General features: G+C 42.9%; 1 protein-coding gene across 5 annotated transcripts in view; it reads right to left on the bottom strand.

The window, feature by feature from the left end:
- Positions 1-6,355: 6,355 nt before the first annotated feature.
- Positions 6,356-22,263, bottom strand: part of LOC139755803 (multiple PDZ domain protein-like) — a 252,211-nt gene continuing 236,303 nt past the window's right edge. For 4 of the 5 annotated variants that reach the window (XM_071674417.1, XM_071674421.1, XM_071674418.1 and 1 more), the window contains 2 exons: positions 7,149-7,297; positions 6,356-6,714 (listed from right to left, as the gene is read on the bottom strand). In XM_071674417.1, coding sequence (XP_071530518.1) covers positions 6,405-6,714; positions 7,149-7,297 — 459 coding nt within the window. In that variant the 3' untranslated portion in view covers positions 6,356-6,404. The remainder of the gene's footprint in view (positions 6,715-7,148; positions 7,298-22,263) is intronic. The other variant, XM_071674422.1, reaches the window with a different exon arrangement.

Here is a 22,263-nt window from a genome sequence, read left to right as displayed (position 1 = left end):
ACAGGAGTTGTGGGAGTATGTGATAGAATGTAAGAAAGTAAATTCTCGATTAATATGGGTAAAACTGAAAGTTGATGGAGAGAGGTGGGTGATTATTGGTGCATATGCACCTGGGCATGAGAAGAAAGATCATGAGAGGCAAGTGTTTTGGGAGCAGACGAATGAGTGTGTTAGTGGTTTTGATGCACGAGACCGGGTTATAGTGATGGGTGATTTAAATGCAAAGGTGAGTAATGTGGCAGTTGAGGGAATAATTGGTATACATGGGGTGTTCAGTGTTGTAAATGGAAATGGTGAAGAGCTTGTAGATTTATGTGCTGAAAAAGGACTGATGATTGGGAATACCTGGTTTAAAAAGCGAGATATACATAAGTATACTTATGTAAGTAGGAGAGATGGCCAGAGAGCGTTACTGGATTACGTGTTAATTGACAGGCGTGCGAAAGAGAGACTTTTGGATGTTAATGTGCTGAGAGGTGCAACTGGAGGGATGTCTGATCATCATCTTGTGGAGGCTAAGGTGAAGATTTGTATGGGTTTTCAGAAAAGAAGAGTGAATGTTGGGATGAAGAGGGTGGTGAGAGTAAGTGAGCTTGGGAAGGAGACCTGTGTGAGGAAGTACCAGGAGAGACTGAGTACCGAATGGAAAAAGGTGAGAACAATGGAAGTAAGGGGAGTGGGGGAGGAATGGGATGTATTTAGGGAATCAGTGATGGATTGCGCAAAAGATGCTTGTGGCATGAGAAGAGTGGGAGGTGGGTTGGTTAGAAAGGGTAGTGAGTGGTGGGATGAAGAAGTAAGAGTATTAGTGAAAGAGAAGAGAGAGGCATTTGGACGATTTTTGCAGGGAAAAAATGCAATTGAGTGGGAGATGTATAAAAGAAAAAGACAGGAGGTCAAGAGAAAGGTGCAAGAGGTGAAAAAAAGGGCAAATGAGAGTTGGGGTGAGAGAGTATCATTAAATTTTAGGGAGAATAAAAAGATGTTCTGGAAGGAGGTAAATAGGGTGCGTAAGACAAGGGAGCAAATGGGAACTTCAGTGAAGGGCGCAAATGGGGAGGTGATAACAAGTAGTGGTGATGTGAGAAGTAGATGGAGTGAGTATTTTGAAGGTCTGTTGAATGTGTTTGATGATAGAGTGGCAGATATAGGGTGTTTTGGTCGAGGTGGTGTGCAAAGTGAGAGGGTTAGGGAAAATGATTTGGTAAAAAGAGAAGAGGTAGTGAAAGCTTTGCGGAAGATGAAAGCCGGCAAGGCAGCAGGTTTGGATGGTATTGCAGTGGAATTTATTAAAAAAGGGGGTGACTGTATTGTTGACTGGTTGGTAAGGCTATTTAATGTATGTATGACTCATGGTGAGGTGCCTGAGGTTTGGCGGAATGCGTGCATAGTGCCATTGTACAAAGGCAAAGGGGATAAGGGTGAGTGTTCAAATTACAGAGGTATAAGTTTGTTGAGTATTCCTGGTAAATTATATGGGAGGGTATTGATTGAGAGGGTGAAGGCATGTACAGAGCATCAGGTTGGGGAAGAGCAGTGTGGTTTCAGAAGTGGTAGAGGATGTGTAGATCAGGTGTTTGCTTTGAAGAATGTATGTGAGAAATACTTAGAAAAGCAAATGGATTTGTATGTAGCATTTATGGATCTGGAGAAGGCATATGATAGAGTTGATAGAGATGCTCTGTGGAAGGTATTAAGAATATATGGTGTGGGAGGAAAGTTGTTAGAAGCAGTGAAAAGTTTTTATCGAGGATGTAAGGCATGTGTACGTGTAGGAAGAGAGGAAAGTGATTGGTTCTCAGTGAATGTAGGTTTGCGGCAGGGGTGTGTGATGTCTCCATGGTTGTTTAATTTGTTTATGGATGGGGTTGTTAGGGAGGTAAATGCAAGAGTTTTGGAAAGAGGGGCAAGTATGAAGTCAGTTGGGGATGAGAGAGCTTGGGAAGTGAGTCAGTTGTTGTTCGCTGATGATACAGCGCTGGTGGCTGATTCATGTGAGAAACTGCAGAAGCTGGTGACTGAGTTTGGTAAAGTGTGTGGAAGAAGAAAGTTAAGAGTAAATGTGAATAAGAGCAAGGTTATTAGGTACAGTAGGGTTGAGGGTCAAGTCAATTGGGAGGTGAGTTTGAATGGAGAAAAACTGGAGGAAGTGAAGTGTTTTAGATATCTGGGAGTGGATCTGGCAGCGGATGGAACCATGGAAGCGGAAGTGGATCATAGGGTGGGGGAGGGGGCGAAAATTCTGGGGGCCTTGAAGAATGTGTGGAAGTCGAGAACATTATCTCGGAAAGCAAAAATGGGTATGTTTGAAGGAATAGTGGTTCCAACAATGTTGTATGGTTGCGAGGCGTGGGCTATGGATAGAGTTGTGCGCAGGAGGATGGATGTGCTGGAAATGAGATGTTTGAGGACAATGTGTGGTGTGAGGTGGTTTGATCGAGTGAGTAACGTAAGGGTAAGAGAGATGTGTGGAAATAAAAAGAGCGTGGTTGAGAGAGCAGAAGAGGGTGTTTTGAAGTGGTTTGGGCACATGGAGAGAATGAGTGGGGAAAGACTGACCAAGAGGATATATGTGTCGGAGGTGGAGGGAACGAGGAGAAGAGGGAGACCAAATTGGAGGTGGAAAGATGGAGTGAAAAAGATTTTGTGTGATCGGGGCCTGAACATGCAGGAGGGTGAAAGGAGGGCAAGGAATAGAGTGAATTGGAGCGATGTGGTATAACGGGGTTGACGTGCTGTCAGTGGATTGAAGCAAGGCATGTGAAGCGTCTGGGGTAAACCATGGAAAGCTGTGTAGGTATGTATATTTGCGTGTGTGGACGTATGTATATACATGTGTATGGGGGGGGGGGTTGGGCCATTTCTTTCGTCTGTTTCCTTGCGCTACCTCGCAAACGCGGGAGACAGCGACAAAGTATAATAAAATATATATATATATATATATATTGGAAAGGATCACAATTTTGCGCGATCAAGTATAATCCAGTGAGTCCAAGGGAAAAATGAAACGATAAGTTCCCAAGTCCACTTTCTTGTAATAATCACATCATCAGGGGAGATACCTGAAATATGTCAGTTGATATACAACGAAGAGACGTAGCTAAGACGCCATTTGGTAAACAAGTGATTGTCCAAGACAGACAACGGGCGTATCATGATAGCTCGATGTCTTTCTTCCGGTAAGCCAGTCTCTGATCCATATACAGAGTTCTTCACCAATTCCGTGTGTTTTGAGTTCATGTAAAAGTCTCCCGTGGGGTACGTTATCGAAAGCCTTTAGGAAATCTAGATATACTACATCAGAGGTATTTTTTTGTCCCAATTTTGATGAATAACATAAAAAAAATTCCAGCAAATTCGTCAGGTAGAATCTTCTATTGGGGAACGTGTTGGGTGTCCGATATGATTTTGTGATCTAGAAACGAGACAATTTTATCTCATTTTTTTCCATTTTACGTAAGGCTAATTGGACGGTAGTTCAACGCACACTTTTTGGTGTCCTTTTTTATGCATAATAGTAACATTTGCTAGTTTCCAGTCAGTTGGCACCTGACCATCCGATAGAGATTTGTTGAATATTTTTGTCATGGGGTATATCAGCTGTCTCCTGACCTTTTTTTTAAAAATCTTGGAGCCAAGTTATCTGGGCCGTTGGATATGTTAGGATTAAATTGGTCCAGGTATTTAAGTACCTCAGGGCTCTTTATTTCTCTAACCTTCAACTCTTCTTCATCAGATCCTTGAAGCATCTTCATTGGTTGCGGTATTCGAGATGTTTCTTCAATTGTGAATACGGAGTTAAAGGAATAATTTAACATGGCAGCCATTCCTTGTCGTCAGAAGTTAGTGTGTCGTGTTCGTTTCGTAATGGTCCAATTCCTTCTTTTACTCTGTTCCTTTGTTTTATATATCTAAAGAATTCCTTAGGATTATTCCTAACTCTCAAGGAAATTCTTTTTTCTTCCTCGCTTTTACTCTTATGACCTTCTCACACTCTTTGGACTTTGGTTAACTCCTGGTTACTTTCATCGGTTCCCATCGATTTGAATTTCTTGTATGTTTTCTCTTGGCAAATTAGTCCTTTTATTTTGCCATTCATCCATGATGGTTTAGAAATATAGCAAGTTTTCTTCGTAATTCGTGGAATATGACTATTTTCAATTTCGAGTAGTGTTATTAGATTTATTCCACATATTCTCCACTGTGTGACGTCAACAAGTTTTCTCCAATTGGTATTGCGAATTTCGTGTTTAAAGTTTTCAAAATCTGCTCGCCTGTAATCTGGGATCAAGAGTTTGTTGTTATATATCTCATAATTCAATCAAACTGTGATCGCTGATTGACAAACTCTCGCCTACTTCGCAAGAGCTGATTAAGTTTGTGTCACTGGTGAGGACAAGCTCAAGAATGTTTTTACCTCTAGTTGATTTTTTAATCAGTTGTTCTAGAGAAGCGTCTTCAATCAGTTCCGTTAGCTCGCTTCCTCTCGGTCACTTGTTAACGTGTTCTAGTTCATGCTTGGACTGTTGAAGTCTCCTACTATTACAACCTCTTTACCATTTACTATCGTTTTGATTTCATTGTATAACATCTTACTGTAGTCTTTCTGCTTAGAAGGTCTGTACATAACACCGAGTAGCAGTTTACTTTTGAACTTGTCGGTAATGTCAATATAAAGATAGCCGTGTGTGTGCCTACTTTGCTTATCTTAAAAGCACTTAGAATGTTATCAACGTAGATAAAAAATCCTCCACCTACCCTGTATAAGCGATCTATCGTAAACAGTTTGTATCCGGTCATTGCTAACTCGGCGTTTAAGTGTTTATTCTCAGTTTACTCATGTTTCTGAGATTGCAATAATGTTCGGTTTTTCAGTGACTGCATAGAATATGAGCTCATATCGTTTCGTAATGATGTTCCGGGCACTTGTGTATATCAAACTTATTTTCCTTAGAGTCGATTTCCTGACTGATTTTTTTTCCTGTCGTTATGCGCGTTTGTATTATCACTGTTAATGTCTGCGTGAGACAGACGGCTCTCCATCTGTTTCGGGTTCGCCGCCTTACTCTGACACCCCCCCCCCCCCCCCCCCCCCCGGCGCACTGGACCCTACCAGCCTTGGTACTAAAAGTCACCTGAGGTGACCTGTAGCTATTTCAACCCACTACATATACTACCTGAGTTGTCCCCAACTGACCCTACTTGACCTGATTCCCCCCGCACCGACCTATCTCCCTCAGCTACCCAATCGCCCTCCCCCACTCTTCTAGTTCCTTCGTTAGCTCGACCGTGATTTGCTATCGATAAAAGGCCTAATGTTCTTATGTTACTCTGCCAAGGCAGGCTTTCCAGATCCCATTTAGGTGAAGACCATGCCTAGCGTACAGAGATCTCTCATGACTAAAATGGTCCCGCAGGTCTTTACTAAACACACTATCCTCCTTCCTACATAGAGCTTCGATTCTTCTGTTTATCCCCAGCATTCTACTGAGGGCACAGGAATCTACATCATACCTTGGCAGCATTCCCGATATCATAAGCTTCCTATGGTGGCTTGGCTTTTGACTTTTCTAAAGGTCGGGTCATGACACCTGAGGGTAGTGGTAAAGGGTGCTGTCTTCAGGGATGTTTGTACTAAACTATCCATGTTGGGAACTTCAGCCACAACACTGTCATGCTCACGGTATGTAGGTCATTGATTATGTGTATCCACTGATAATATTACAGACTCAAGACCAACTCAGAATCCTGCTTTGTCTGTCTGTTACGTTGTTAAATGCCTTAGCTTCGTTAATGGCTGATCTAGTGATGGCTTTATGTCTATTTTTCTCTTATGTTAAAGGCGCCTCTCTCACTACCATTCTATTTTCCCTAGACCGACTTTCCCAACAGACATATAGGACACAGCTAGAGGGTCCCGTGGGATCCATGACTCACCTACAGTAAATAGTTCTACACTAAATCTAGAAGCGTTGTTAGTAAGAGCAAAGTCTTCTGAAGGTTTGATACTATACTGTTAATACAGAGAGTATCAGCATTACCCAAGGGCAACTACTTAACGTTACTCCAGTGTTCCTGGCAGCCTTACCAAAGGAAATCTACTTAATGTCAATCCAGTTTTCGTGGCAGCCTTATCCAAGGGCATCCAGTTAATGTACCCCAGGAAGCCACACTGTCTTCCACTGTGTTGACGAAGGAAACCATTATCATGACGTCATAAAGAGTATGTGAGGAAGTTTTCTATCAAGAGAGAGAGAGAGGCTTTCTACCTTTTGTTCATATCCCATCAACTAGGAATGATGTAGTGAGAGCATGAAAGGTATACATACATAAGTAAAACTTTATTTGTGTAAATATCAGGTTTAATGTGCCATTTTATCATATTTACAGATTGTCTTTAGTTCTTAAAAACTGGTGACTTGAAGTTCGGATAGGAAGGGTTTGTCGGAGCCACAAGACTCACTATCGTCGGTACAGACGACCTCTGTGCCACACAAGTGTGGCTGTGGCGAGTCTGGCCTGTGAAGGATGGTGCGCGTGGAGTGTGAGGTGTGGCCGCGTAGCGATCTTCGCAAGACATGCAGGAGACTGGGAGGTCGAGGGAGCCTGGTGGTGCGTGTCGTGGTGTGTGTGTGAAGCCTCCCCGTCAGCAGTGGCCGCCATCCCTCGTGCACGTCCTCCACGTCTGGGTCCTGCACCTCCAACCTGCAGGCACTACAAGGCTTACCTAAAGTGGAGAGGCTACAGCCACCAGAGCATCTTTTAAGAAATGATCATTACTTGGGCAATTGTTCACTAGGGTCTATTTACGTAAGTGGAGATAAATGATGACTTATCATGACAGAAAATTCAGTAGGAATATTGCAACTCACATTGTTAGACGAAAAAGGGCCTTGAAGGGCCTAGTATCTTGAAGCAAAAATGGCCTTTTTGACCTTGTTTACTGGAGAGGAAGGAAGGGGGTACTGGGTAAACTGCTCCATTAGTAAGTATGTATGTTAAAAGATGCGCTGACAACCATACAGTTAAGGAATGGCTCATGAAGGGTTGTTAGTGGTCAATCATGCAGAAATATGTACACAGGAGACCGGTAGCATAATGGATGTCATATAGGCAGGTATTAGACATACCCGGGAGGGACCACTGACCTGGTGTGGGGGGTGGAGTGTGACCAGGTGTGAATGCGAAGGCGTGTGGGCCCACGGGCCGTCGGGGGCTGACTGTGGGACCACTCGTGTAGGGCCCGTGCCAGGGCGGGCACCCGCCCCACCACGATCACCACCCGTCCCACCAAGCTCTGTACACACACCACCACACATTATGGCCACCAACACCTGCACCTCACAGTCAGTGGAGGTCACCAATGTCATGGTAACATCACCTCTTAATGATCATCACTGGTCTGACACATAATAGTACGATGGTGGCCTGGCTACCATACCCAAGGGGCCAATCGTCGTCCCATTGTGCTCGAGTCGTGTCGTCGTGCTCAAGGTTCGTGTCATCCTGCTCAAAGTTCGTGCCGTCGTGCTCAAGGTTCGTGTCATCCTGCTCAAAGTTCGTGTCGTCGTGCTCAAGGTTCGTGTCATCCTGCTCAAAGTTCGTGTCGTCGTGCTCAAGGTTCGTGTCATCCTGCTCAAAGTTCGTGCCGTCGTGCTCAAGGTTCGTGTCCTCCTGCTCAAAGTTCGTGTCGTCGTGCTCAAGCTTCGTGTCATCCTGCTCAAAGTTCGTGTCGTCGTGCTCAAGCTTCGTGTCCTCCTGCTCAAAGTTCGTGTCGTCGTGCTCAAGCTTCGTGTCATCCTGCTCAAAGTTCGTGCCGTCGTGCTCAAGGTTCGTGTCCTCCTGCTCAAAGTTCGTGTCGTCGTGCTCAAGGTTCGTGTCCTCCTGCTCAAAGTTCGTGTCGTCGTGCTCAAGGTTCGTGTCATCCTGCTCAAAGTTCGTGCCGTCGTGCTCAAGGTTCGTGTCATCCTGCTCAAAGTTCGTGTCGTCGTGCTCAAGCTTCGTGTCATCCTGCTCAAAGTTCGTGTCGTCGTGCTCAAGGTTCGTGTCATCCTGCTCAAAGTTCGTGCCGTCGTGCTCAAGGTTCGTGTCCTCCTGCTCAAAGTTCGTGTCGTCGTGCTCAAGCTTCGTGTCATCCTGCTCAAAGTTCGTGTCGTCGTGCTCAAGGTTCGTGTCCTCCTGCTCAAAGTTCGTGTCGTCGTGCTCAAGGTTCGTGTCCTCCTGCTCAAAGTTCGTGTCGTCGTGCTCAAGGTTCGTGTCATCCTGCTCAAAGTTCGTGTCGTCGTGCTCAAGGTTCGTGTCATCCTGCTCAAAGTTCGTGTCGTCGTGCTCAAGGTTCGTGTCGTCCTACTCAAGTGTCGTGCTGTCTTGCTCAAGGGTCGTGCCGTGACTACCACCGTGTTCAAGGGTCGTGTCGTGGTGCTCAAGATTCGTGTTGTCCTACACAACGGTAGTGCCGTCGTGATCAAAATTTAGTCTAAGTGGCTGACAAAGTTAAGTGTTCAACGACACACTAGAAGATATATATATATATATATATATATATATATATATATATATATATATATATATATATATATATATATATATATATTCATTTATCTATATCTATTATACTTAATCACTATTTCCCGCGTCATACACGCACATATACATACATATACATATCAAAATACACACACACACACATACATATATATATATATATATATATATATATATATATATATACATGTACAGAGCATCAGATTGGGGAAGAGCAGTGTGGTTTCAGAAGTGGTAGAGGATGTGTGGATCAGGTGTTTGCTTTGAAGAATGTATGTGAGAAATACTTAGAAAAGCAAATGGATTTGTATGTAGCATTTATGGATCTGGAGAAGGCATATGATAGAGTTGATAGAGATGCTCTGTGGAAGGTATTAAGAATATATGGTGTGGGAGGAAAGTTGTTAGAAGCAGTGAAAAGTTTTTATCGAGGATGTAAGGCATGTGTACGTGTAAGAAGAGAGGAAAGTGATTGGTTCTCAGTGAATGTAGGTTTGCGGCAGGGGTGTGTGATGTCTCCATGGTTGTTTAATTTGTTTATGGATGGGGTTGTTAGGGAGGCGAATACAAGAGTTTTGGAAAGAGGGGCAAGTATGCAGTCTGTTGTGGATGAGAGAGCTTGGGAAGTGAGTCAGTTGTTGTTCGCTGATGATACAGCACTGATGGGTGATTCATGTGAGAAACTGCAGAAGCTGGTGACTGAGTTTGGTAAAGTGTGTGAAAGAAGAAAGTTGAGAGTAAATGTGAATAAGAGCAAGGTTATTAGGTACAGTAGGGTTGAGGGTCAAATCAATTGGGAGGTGAGTTTGAATGGAGAAAAACTGGAGGAAGTGAAGTGTTTTAGATATCTGGGAGTGGATCTGGCAGCGGATGGAACCATGGAAGCGGAAGTGGATCATAGGGTGGGGGAGGGGGCGAAAATTCTGGGGGCCTTGAAGAATGTGTGGAAGTCGAGAACATTATCTCGGAAAGCAAAAATGGGTATGTTTGAAGGAATAGTGGTTCCAACAATGTTGTATGGTTGCGAGGCGTGGGCTATGGATAGAGTTGTGCGCAGGAGGATGGATGTGCTGGAAATGAGATGTTTGAGGACAATGTGTGGTGTCAGGTGGTTTGATCGAGTGAGTAACGTAAGGGTAAGAGAGATGTGTGGAAATAAAAAGAGCGTGGTTGAGAGAGCAGAAGAGGGTGTTTTGAAGTGGTTTGGGCACATGGAGAGAATGAGTGAGGAAAGATTGACCAAGAGGATATATGTGTCGGAGGTGGAGGGAACGAGGAGAAGAGGGAGACCAAATTGGAGGTGGAAAGATGGAGTGAAAAAGATTTTGTGTGATCGGGGCCTGAACATGCAGGAGGGTGAAAGGAGGGCAAGGAATAGAGTGAATTGGAGCGATGTGGTATACCGGGGTTGACGTGCCGTCAGTGGATTGAATCAAGGCATGTGAAGCGTCTGGGGTAAACCATGGAAAGTTGTGTAGGTATGTATATTTGCGTGTGTGGACGTATGTATATTCATGTGTATGGGGGAGGGAGGTTGGGCCATTTCTTTTCGTCTGTTTCCTTGCGCTACCTCGCAAACGCGGGAGACAGCGACAAAGTATAATAAATATAAAATAAAAAAAAATATATATATATATAAATATATATATATATATATATATATATATATATATATATATATATATATATATATATATATATAAATATATATATAAAGTGCGTAAGACAAGGGAACAAATGGGAACTTCAGTGAAGGGGGCTAATGGGGAGGTGATAAGTAGTGGTGATGTGAAAAGGAGATGGAGTGAGTATTTTGAAGGTTTGTTGAATGTGTTTGATGATAGAGTGGCAGAGAAAGGGTGTTTTGGTCGAGGTGGTGTGCAAAGTGAGAGGGTAAGGGAAAATGATTTGGTAAACAGAGAAGAGGTAGTAAAAGCTTTGCGGAAGATGAAAGCCGGCAAGGCAGCGGGTTTGGATGGTATTGCAGTGGCATTTATAAAAAGAAGGGGGTGACTGTATTGTTGACTGGTTGGTAAGGTTATTCAATGTATGTATGATTCATGGTGAGGTGCCTGAGGATTGGCGGAATGCTTGCATAGTGCCATTGTACAAAGGCATAGGGGACAAAGGTGAGTGCGCAAATTACAGAGGTATAAGTTTGTTGAGTATTCCTGGTAAATCATATGGGAGGGTATTGATTGAGAGGTTGAAGGCATGTACAGAGCATCAGACTGGGGAAGAGCAGTGTGGTTTCAGAAGTGGTAGAGGATGTGTGGATCAGGTGTTTGCTTTGAGGAATGTACGTGAGAAATACTTAGAAAAGCAAATGGATTTGTAAGTAGCATTTATGGATCTGGAGAAGGCATATGGTAGAGTTGATAGAGATGCTCTGTGGAAGGTATTAAGAATATATGTGTAGGAGGCAAGTTGTTAGAAGCAGTGAAAAGTTTTTATCGAGGATGTAAGGCATGTGTACGTGTAGGAGGAGAGGAAAGTGATTGGTTTTCAGTGAATGTAGGTTTGCGGCAGGGATGTGTGATGTCTCCATGGTTGTTTAATTTGTTTATGGATGGGGTTGTTAGGGAGGCGAATACAAGAGTTTTGGAAAGAGGGGCAAGTATGCAGTCTGTTGTGGATGAGAGAGCTTGGGAAGTGAGTCAGTTGTTGTTCGCTGATGATACAGCACTGATGGGTGATTCATGTGAGAAACTGCAGAAGCTGGTGACTGAGTTTGGTAAAGTGTGTGAAAGAAGAAAGTTGAGAGTAAATGTGAATAAGAGCAAGGTTATTAGGTACAGTAGGGTTAAGGGTCAAGTCAATTGGGAGGTAAGTTTGAATGGAGAAAAACTGGAGGAAGTGAAGTGTTTTAGATATCTGGGAGTGGATTTGGCAGCGGATGGAACCATGGAAGCGGAAGTGAATCATAGGGTGTGGGAGGGGGCGAAAATTCTGGGAGCCTTGAAGAGTGTGTGGAAGTCGAGAACACTATCTCGGAAAGCAAAAATGGGTATGTTTGAAGGATAGTGGTTCCAACAATGTTGTATGGTTGAGAGGTGTGGGCTATGGATAGAGTTGTGCGCAGGAGGGTGGATGTGCTGGAAATGATATGTTTCAGGACAATATGTGGTGTGAGGTGGTTTGATCGATTAAGTAATGAAAGGGTAAGAGAGATGTGTGGTAATAAAAAGAGTGTGGTTGAGAGAGCAGAAGAGGGTGTTTTAAAATGGTTTAGTCACATGGAGAGAATGAGTGAGGAAAGAATGACAAAGAGGAAATATGTGTCAGAGGTGGAGGGAACGAGAAGTGGAAGACCAAATTGGAGGTGGAAAGATGGAGTGCAAAAGATTTTGAGTTATCGGGGCCTGAACATGCAGGAGGGTGAAAGGCGTGCAAGGAATAGAATAAATTGGAACGATGTGGTATACCGGGGTCGACGTGCTGTCAATGGATTGAACCAGGGCATGTGAAGCGTCTGAGGTAAACCATGGAATGTTCTGTGGGGCCTGGATGTGGAAAGGAAGCTGTGGTTTCGGTGCATTATTACATGACAGCTAGAGACTGAGTGTGAACGAATGGGGCCTTTGTTGTCTTTTCCTAGCGCTACCTCGCACAAATGAGGGGGAAGGGGGTTGTAATTTCATGTGTGGCGGGGTGGCGATCGGAATGAATAAAGGCAGACAGTATGAATTATGTGTATGAATTATGTGAATTATGTGTATGAATTATGTGAAACATGTGCATATATGTATATGTCTGTGTGTGTGTGTGTGTATATATATATATATATATATATATATATATATATATATATATATATATATATATATATATATATATATATATATTTTGAAGGTTTGTTGAATGTGTTTGATGATAGAGTGGCAGATATAGGGTGTTTTGGTTGAGGTGGTGTGCAAAGTGAGAGGGTTAGGGAAAATGATTTGGTAAACAGAGAAGAGGTAGTGAAAGCTTTGCGGAAGATGAAAGCCGGCAAGGCAGCAGGTTTGGATGGTATTGCAGTGGAATTTATTAAAAAAGGGGGTGACTGTATTGTTGACTGGTTGGTAAGGTTATTTAATGTATGTATGACTCATGGTGAGGTGCCTGAGGATTGGCGGAATGCGTGCATAGTGCCATTGTACAAAGGCAAAGGGGATAAGAGTGAGTGCTCAAATTACAGAGGTATAAGTTTGTTGAGTATTCCTGGTAAATTATATGGGAGGGTATTGATTGAGAGGGTGAAGGCATGTACAGAGCATCAGATTGGGGAAGAGCAGTGTGGTTTCAGAAGTGGTAGAGGATGTGTGGATCAGGTGTTTGCTTTGAAGAATGTATGTGAGAAATACTTAGAAAAGCAAATGGATTTGTATGTAGCATTTATGGATCTGGAGAAGGCATATGATAGAGTTGATAGAGATGCTCTGTGGAAGGTATTAAGAATATATGGTGTGGGAGGCAAGTTGTTAGAAGCAGTGAAAAGTTTTTATCGAGGATGTAAGGCATGTGTACGTGTAGGAAGAGAGGAAAGTGATTGGTTCTCAGTGAATGTAGGTTTGCGGCAGGGGTGTGTGATGTCTCCATGGTTGTTTAATTTGTTTATGGATGGGGTTGTTAGGGAGGTAAATGCAAGAGTTTTGGAAAGAGGGGCAAGTATGAAGTCTGTTGGGGATGAGAGAGCTTGGGAAGTGAGTCAGTTGTTGTTCGCTGATGATACAGCGCTGGTGGCTGATTCATGTGAGAAACTGCAGAAGCTGGTGACTGAGTTTGGTAAAGTGTGTGGAAGAAGAAAGTTAAGAGTAAATGTGAATAAGAGCAAGGTTATTAGGTACAGTAGGGTTGAGGGTCAAGTCAATTGGGAGGTGAGTTTGAATGGAGAAAAACTGGAGGAAGTGAAGTGTTTTAGATATCTGGGAGTGGATCTGGCAGCGGATGGAACCATGGAAGCTGAAGTGGATCATAGGGTGGGGGAGGGGGGCGAAAATTCTGGGGGCCTTGAAGAATGTGTGGAAGTCGAGAACATTATCTCGGAAAGCAAAAATGGGTATGTTTGAAGGAATAGTGGTTCCAACAATGTTGTATGATTGCGAGGCGTGGGCTATGGATAGAGTTGTGCGCAGGAGGATGGATGTGCTGGAAACGAGATGTTTGAGGACAATGTGTGGTGTCAGGTGGTTTGATCGAGTGAGTAACGTAAGGGTAAGAGAGATGTGTGGAAATAAAAAGAGTGTGGTTGAGAGAGCAGAAGAGGGTGTTTTGAAGTGGTTTGGGCACATGGAGAGAATGAGTGAGGAAAGATTGACCAAGAGGATATATGTGTCGGAGGTGGAGGGAACGAGGAGAAGAGGGAGACCAAATTGGAGGTGGAAAGATGGAGTGAATAAGATTTTGTGTGATCGGGGCCTGAACATGCAGGAGGATGAAAGGAGGGCAAGGAATAGAGTGAATTGGAGCGATGTGGTATACCGGGGTTGAGGTGCTGTCAGTGGATTGAATCGGGGCATGTGAAGCGTCTGGGGTAAACCATGGAAAGCTGTGTAGGTGTGTATATTTGCGTGTGTGGACGTATGTATATACATGTGTATGGGGGGTGGGGGTTGGGCCATTTCTTTCTTCTGTTTCCTTGCGCTACCTCGCAAACGCGGGAGACAGCGACAAAGTATAATAAAAAAAAATATATATATATATATATATATATATATATATATATATATATATATATATATATATACGTTGGGATGTATAGGTATGTATATTTGCGTGTGTGGACGTGTATGTATATACATGTGTATGTGGGTGGGTTGGGCCATTCTTTCGTCTGTTTCCTTACGCTACCTCGCTAACGCGGGAGACAGCGACAAGGCAAAATGAATAAATAATAATAATAATAATATATATATATATATATATATATATATATATATATATATATATATATATATATATATATATATAAGAGCAAGGGAAGGAGTAGCACTACTCCTGGAACAGGAGCGGTGGGAGTATGTGGTCAAGCGTAAGAAATTAACTCTTGATTGATATGGGTAAAACTGAAAGTGGATGGAGAGAGATGGGTGATCATTGGTGCATATGCACCTGGGCATGAGAAGAAATATCATGAGAGGCAAGTGTTTTAGGAGCAGCTGAGTGAGTGTGTTAGTAGTTTTGATGCACGAGACCGGGTTATAGTGATGGGTGATTTGAATGCAAAGGTGAGTAATGTGGAAGTTCAGGGAATAATTGGTATACATGGAGTGTTCAGTGTTGTAAATGGAAATGGTGAAGAGCTTGTAGATTTATGTGCTGAAAGAGGACTGGTGATTGGGAATACCTGGTTTAAAAGAGAGAGATATATAAGTACGCGTATGTAAGTAGGAGAGATGGCCAGAGAGCGTTATTGGATTACGTGTTAATTGATAGGCGCGCGAAAGAGAGACTTTTGGATGTTAATGTGCTGAGAGGTGCAACTGGAGGGATGTGTGATCATTATGTTGTGGAAGCGAAGGTGAAGATTTGTAGAGGTTTTCAGAAAAGAAGAGAGAATGTTGGGGTGAAAAGAGTGGTGAGAGTAAGTGAGCTTGGGAAGGAGACTTGTGTGAGGAAGTACCAGGAGAGACTGAGTACAGAATGGAAAAAGGTGAGAAAAAGGACGTAAGGGGAATAGGGGAGGAATGGGATATATTTAGGGAAGCAGTGATGGCTTGCGCAAAAGATGCTTGTGGCATGAGAAGCGTGGGAGGCGGGCAGATTAGAAAGGGTAGTGAGTGGTGGGATGAAGAAATAAGATTGTTAGTGAAAGAGAAGAGAGAGGCATATGGACAATTTTTGCAGGGAAATGATGTAAATGAGTGGGAGATGTATAAAAAAAAAAAGAGGCAAAAGGTCAAGAGAAAGGTGCAAGAGGTGGAAAAGACGGCAAATGAGAGTTGGGTTGAGAGGGTATCATTAAATTTTAGGGAGAATAAAAAGATGTTTTGGAAGGAGGTAAATAAAGTGTGTAAGACAAGGGAACAAATGGGAACATCACTGAAGGAGGCTAATGGGGAGGTGATAACAAGTAGTGGTGATGTGAGAAGGAGATGGAGTGAGTATTTCGAAGGTTTGTTGAATGTGTTTGATGATAGAGTGGCAGATATAGGGTGTTTTGGTCGAGGTGGTGTGCAAAGTGAGAGGGTTAGGGAAAATGATTTGGCAAACAGAGAAGAGGTAGTAAAAGCTTTGCGGAAGATGAAAGCCGGCAAGGCAGCCGGTTTGGGTGGCATTGCAGTGGAATTTATCAGAAAAGGGGGTGACTGTATTGTTGACTGTTTGGTAAGGTTATCTGATGTATGTATGACTCATGGTGAGGTGCCTGAGGATTGGCGGAATGCTTGCATAGTACCATTGTACAAAGGCAAATGGGATAAAAGTGAGTGCTCAAATTACAGAGGTATAAGTTTGTTGGGTATTCCTGGAAAATTATATGGGAGGGTATTGATTGAGAGGGTGAAGGCATGCACAGAGCATTAGATTGGGGAAGAGCAGTGTGGTTTTAGAAGTGGTAGAGGATGTGTGGATCAGGTGTTTGCTTTGAAAAATCTATGTGAGAAATAGCTAGAAAAGCAAATGGATTTGTATGCAGCATTTATGATTCTGGAGAAGGCATATGACAGAGTTGATACAGATGCTCTGTGGAAGGTATTAAGGATATATGGTGTGGGAGGCAAGTTGTTAGCTGCAGCGAAAAGTTTTTATCGAGGATGTAAGGCATGTGCACGCGTAGGAAGGAAGGAAAGTGATTGGTTCTCAGTGAATGTCGGTTTGCGGCAGGGGTGCGTGATGTCTCCATGGTTGTTTAATTTGTTTATGGATGGGGTTGGTAGGGAGGTGAACGCAAGAGTTTTAGAAAGAGGGGCAAGTATGCAGTCTGTTGTGGATGAGAGAGCTTGGGAAGCGAGTTAGTTGTTGTTCGCTGATGATACAGCGCTGGTGGCTGATTCGAGTGAGAAACTGCAGAAGCTGGTGACTGAGTTTGGTAAAGTGTGTGAAAGAAGAAAGCTGAGAGTAAATGTGAATAAGAGCAAGGTTATTAGGTACAGTAGGGTTGAGGGACAAGTCAATTGGGAGGTAAGTTTGAATGGAGAAAAACTGGAGGAAGTGAAGTGTTTTAAATATCTGGGAGCGGATTTGGCAGCGGATGGAACCATGGAAGAGGAAGTGAATCATAGGTTGGGGGAGGGGGCGAAAATTCTGGGAGGGTTGAAGAGTGTGCGGAAGTCGAGAACGTTATCTTGGAAAGTAAAAATGGGTATGTTTGAAGGAATAGTGGTTCTAACAATGTTAAATGGTTGCGAGGCGTGGGCTATGGATAGAGTTGTGCGGAGGAGGTTGGATGTACTAGAAATGAGATATCTGAGGACAATATGTGGTGTGAGGTGGTTTGATCAAGTAAGTAATTAAAGGGTAAGAGAGAGATGTGGTATTAAAAAGAGTGTGGTTGAGAGAGCAGAAGAGGGTTTTGAAATGGTTTGGTCACATTGAGAGAATGAGTGAGGAAAGATTGACAAAGAGGATATATGTGTCAGAGGTGGAGGGAACGAGGAGAAGTGGGAGACCAAATTGGAGGTGGAAAGATGGAGCGAAAAGGATTTTGAGTGATCGGGGCCTGAACATGCAGGAGGGTGAAAGGCGTGCAAGGAATAGAGTGAATTGGAACGATGTGGTAAACCGGGGTCGACGTGCTGTCAATGGATTGAACCCGGGCACGTGAAGCATCTGGGGTAAACCATGGAAAGTTCTGTGGGGCCTGTAATGCATCGAAACCACAGCTCCCTTTCCTCATCCAGGCCCCACAAAACTTTCCATGGTTTACCCCAGACGTTTCACATGCCCTGGTTCAGTCCATCGACACACGTCGACCCCGGTATACATACTACATACGTGAACTTGTCAGCAGAAAGGCCGTGAGCAGCAGTGTGCGCAAACCCACCTGTTCATCATCCTAGACACTACAGATCAAAATACATAGTCTTACATAAGTTTGACGTCATAGTCTCAAACAATGCCGAGGATGTGATTTTTGTCGTTCAGGTGAGGACAAACAATGCAGTTAATAGGAGATCGGAAGAAGTATTAGCGAAGTATAGGGAACTTATTAGCAAGTTCAAAGAAAATTGTAGGAAGCTTATGATACCGAGATCGCTGCCAAGGTATGACGTCGATTCCTGTTCCCTCAGTAGAATGCTGGGGATAAACAGAAGAATCGAAGCTTTCTGTAGGGAGGAGGATAGTGTGTTTAGTAAAGACCTGCGGGACCATTTTAGTCATGACAGATCTCTGTACGCTAGGCATGATCTTCAATTAAATGGAATAGGGAAAACCCGCCTTGGCAGAGTATTGGATGAGAACTGTAGGCCTATCGATAGAGATAAACTACTCAAAAGAGGAAATCACGGTCTAGCTAACGAAGAAACTTGGAGAATGGGGGGCAAATTTTGAAAGCGTTAGACACAAAATTCGCGGCACTAATTTTGGACAAAACATCATGACGTTTACACAGTGAAGGAAATGTGGTATAATTCTAAAAACAAACTACTCAAGATTGAAAATAAACATATTCCCCGAATTACGAGGAGAACTTGTAATATATCTAAACCATCATGGTTGAATAGGAGAATAGGACTAATTTGCCAAAAGAAAATATATAAGAAATTCTAAACAAATGGGAACGATGAAAATCGCCAGGAATTAACCAAAATCCAAAGAGAGTGTAAGAGGGCCATAAGACAGAATAAACGCGAGGAAGAAAAAATAATTTCCTTGAAAGTTAAGAATAATCCTAAGGAATTCTTTAGATACATAAGACAAAGCAAGACAGTAAAAGAAGGAATTGGACCATTACGAAACGAACACTTCACACTAACTACTGACAACAAAGAAATGGCTGCCATGCTGAATAATTCCTTTAACTCCGATTTCACAATTAAAGAAACATTTCAAATACCGCAACCAGAGAAAATGTTTCAAGGATCTGATGAAGAAGAGTTGAAAGTTAGAGAAATAAAGAGCCCTGAAGTATTTAGATATCTATACCAATTAAATCCTAACATTCAACGGCCCAGATAACTTGGCTCCAAGATTTTTAAAGGTCAGGGGACAGCTGATATACCCCATAATAAAAATATTCAACAAATCTCTATCGGATGGTCAGGTGCCAACTGACTGGAAACTAGCAAAAGTTAATCCTATACATAAAAAAAGGAGACAAAAAGTGCGTTGAACTACCGCCCAATTAGCCTTACGTCAGTGTCAGGTAAAAGGATGGAAAAATAACAGATACAATTGTTAACTTTCTAGATCACAAAATTATATCGAACAACCAACACGGTTTCTGCAACAGATCATGCCTGACAAAATTGCTGGAATTCTTTTATGTTATTCATCAGAAATGGGACGGAAAAAGTATCGTCTGATGTAGTATATCTAGATTTCCAAGGGGTTTTCAATAAATCTCTTCACAAGAGACTGTTTACATAAGCTCAAAGCACACAGAATCCGTGAAGAACTCTGTACATGGAGCAGAGACTGGCTTACAGGAAGAAAGCAGCGTGTAGTATTAAACGGCCAAGCTTCAGATTGGCTAGACGTAACAGGTGGTGTGCCACAAGGGTCGGTCGTAGTCCCAGTTTTTTTTTCATAATACACACTAATGACCTAAAACGCGGTCTCATATCTAAGATCTCCAAATTTGTTACCAATACTAATGTAGAAGGCAGAGCTGTAAAAAGGTGGGACTGCGTAATGATTCGAAGAGATCTTAAAATACTAGTAGAGTGGTCAGATTGATGGCAAATGAAGTTTAATGTTGACAAGAGTAAAGTTATATACTTTGGAGACAAGAATATACGTTACAACTACAAACTATTCGGAAACTCTAACTAAAATAATCGAAGAAAAGGATGTTAGATCTGTCATAAACAACAATCTGAAGTACAGTAAACATTGTCAAGCAGCAAGTAAAAAAAGGCAACCAAATGTTAGGTTTCATAGTCAGGAACACAGATTACAAGACACCAGGCACAATTCTCACACTTCACAATTCTCTAGTAAGCCCACATCTTGAATATGCAGTCCGGTTTTGGTCTCTAAACTATAAAAAAGACGAGAAAAAAATAGAGGAAATACAAAGACACGTGACAAAATTGATTCCATCCCTTAGAAATCTGGTATACGAAGATAGGCTAAAACGATTGGATCTCTTCTCCCTTAAAAAACATAGACTTTGCGGCGACCCAATCCAAGTGTTCAAATTTCTGAACAAGTTCGATGAGGTAAATCACGAACATCTTTCGAAATACAAAGAAAATACGGTTACCAGGATAAATGGAATAAACTCAAAGCTAAAAGGTGTAGTACGGACGTGGGAAAAAGCTTCTTTTCCTATGGGTGTGTTGAAAACTGGAATAAATTACAGTCAGACGTAGTGAATTCTAAGATCATAAATACCTTCAAAAGTCGTTCAGACAAATATTTTATAAATCTAGGTATATAGACTCTGAAAGAAACGCCAGAAATGAATTGTACAAACGACATCGGTAACAGGGACAATAGAAGGCTAATGTGCAGCAGCGGGAGTTTGTGATGGATTAAAAACTGCTGAGCGGAACTATATTTTTTTTGTCAAGTTAAACCTTATTTTCTTTTTTTCTTTTTTACCACATAACCCAGTAGTAGGCCAATCAGGCCTCCTGCTGTCTGCCGTCCTCATGTAAAATGTAAATTCAACTGCAATACCATCCACTCCCGCTGTCCTCCGAGATTTCATCTTCCGTAATATTTTCATCACCCCTTCTCTCTTCACCAAACCACTCTCCATGACTTTTATTTCACATACCATCCCGATCAAAACACCCTACATCTGCCACTCTATCGTCAAACACATTTAACAATCCTTCAAAATACTCATACCATCTCCTCCACTCCATTACTACCTGTTATAAGTTTCCCTTTTGCCTCCTTCACCGATGTTCCCATTTGTTCTCTCGCCTTCTCCACATTACGTCAATTAATACGTAATCTAACAATCCACGTTGACCATCTCTCCCACTCACATACGTAAACTTGTGTATATATCTCTTTTTAAACCAGGTACTCCCAGTCACCAGTCTTTTTGTCTGCACACAACTCCATAAACTATTCACCATTTCCATTAATAACACTTCACCTCATCTGCACCAATTATACCCTCAACTGCCATATTACCTTCGCAATCAAATCATCCATTAATGATACCTGGTCTCGTGCACCAAAACTGCTAACACACTCACTCAGCTGCTCCCCAAACACTTACTTCTCATGATCTTTCATCTCATGACCAGGTGCATAATCACCAATACTCACCCAACTCCCCCTACCCACTTTCAGTTTTACCCACATCAAACTAGACTTTACTTCCTTAAACTCTATCACACACTCCCACAACTCCTGCTTCGAGAGTAGTGCTACTCCTTCCTTAGCTCTTGTCCTCTCACCAAAACCTGACTTTTATTCTCAAGACATTTCCAAACCATTCTTTCCCCTTTACTCTTGAGCTTCGTTTCACTCAGAGCCAGAACATCCAGTTTTTTTCCTCAAACATACTTCATATCAATTTCTCCTCTCTTCTCATCTTGGTTAAATCCACATAAATTTAGGCACTCCAGTCTTAGCGTTCGAGGAGGATAACACTCCACGCTTGGTTCCTTCAGTTTTCTCTTTTAGAAATTGAATTACGAGAAGGGGAGTTTTTTGTTTGTTTTCTCCACATTTGTTCGCCATTTCCCACATCAGTAAGGTAGGGCTAGGAACAAACGAAGACAGCTTCATTCTCTCCTATTCACTCTCTCGTTGTCATGTATAATACGCCCAAACGAGAGCTTACTAAGCACAATCGGGCTCCATAAAAGTTTCCGCGAGTTCCCTCGAACACACGAAGGCGCAGTGGTTGAAAAAGAAAGAAAATGAGAGGGAGAATGAAAAAAAATGTTTTGGACAGAGATTACCAGTGTCAGAAAAGCTAGGGGAAAATAGGAACATCGGTGAAGGGGACAAATGGGGAAGTGGTGACAGGTAGTGATGTGAAGAAGATGGAGGGAGCGTACTGGATGACATGGTGGCAGCTATGGGGCGTTTGGTCTGGAGAGATGTGCGGAGAGAGTGTTGGCAACGACTCACCCTGATGTATGCGGCCACCTAGTGTAGGCTGAAGCAGTGGCTCACCTTTATGTGTGCGTCCACCTAGTGTTGGCTGAGGCAGTGACCCACGCTGTGTGCGTCTACCTAGTGTAGGCTAAGACAGTGACTCACCCTAATGTGTGTGTCCACCTAGTGTAGGCTGAGGCAGTGACAAACGTTGTGTGCGGTCACCTAGTGTAGATTGAGGCAGTGACTCACGTTATGTGCGTCCACCTAGTGTATGCTGCGGCAGTGACTCACCCTGATGTGTGCGGCCACCTAGTGTATGCTGCGGCAGTGACTCACCCTGATGTGTGCGGCCACCTAGTGTATGCTGCGGCAGTGACTCACCCTGATGTGTGCGGCCACCTAGTGTAGGTTGCGGCAGTGACTCACCCTGATGTGTGCGGCCACCTAGTGTAGGCTGAGGCAGTGACTCTCCCTGATGTGTGCGGCCACCTAGTGTAGGTTGTGGCAGTGACTCACCCTGTGTGCGGCCACCTAGTGTAGGTTGTGGCAGTGACTCACCCT

This window comes from Panulirus ornatus, chromosome 20, assembly GCF_036320965.1.
Source record: "Panulirus ornatus isolate Po-2019 chromosome 20, ASM3632096v1, whole genome shotgun sequence".
In the NCBI taxonomy this organism is placed as follows: Eukaryota; Metazoa; Arthropoda; class Malacostraca; order Decapoda; family Palinuridae; genus Panulirus; species Panulirus ornatus.
Note: the sequence above shows the minus strand (reverse complement) of the source record. Positions and strands in the feature narration are given on the sequence as shown.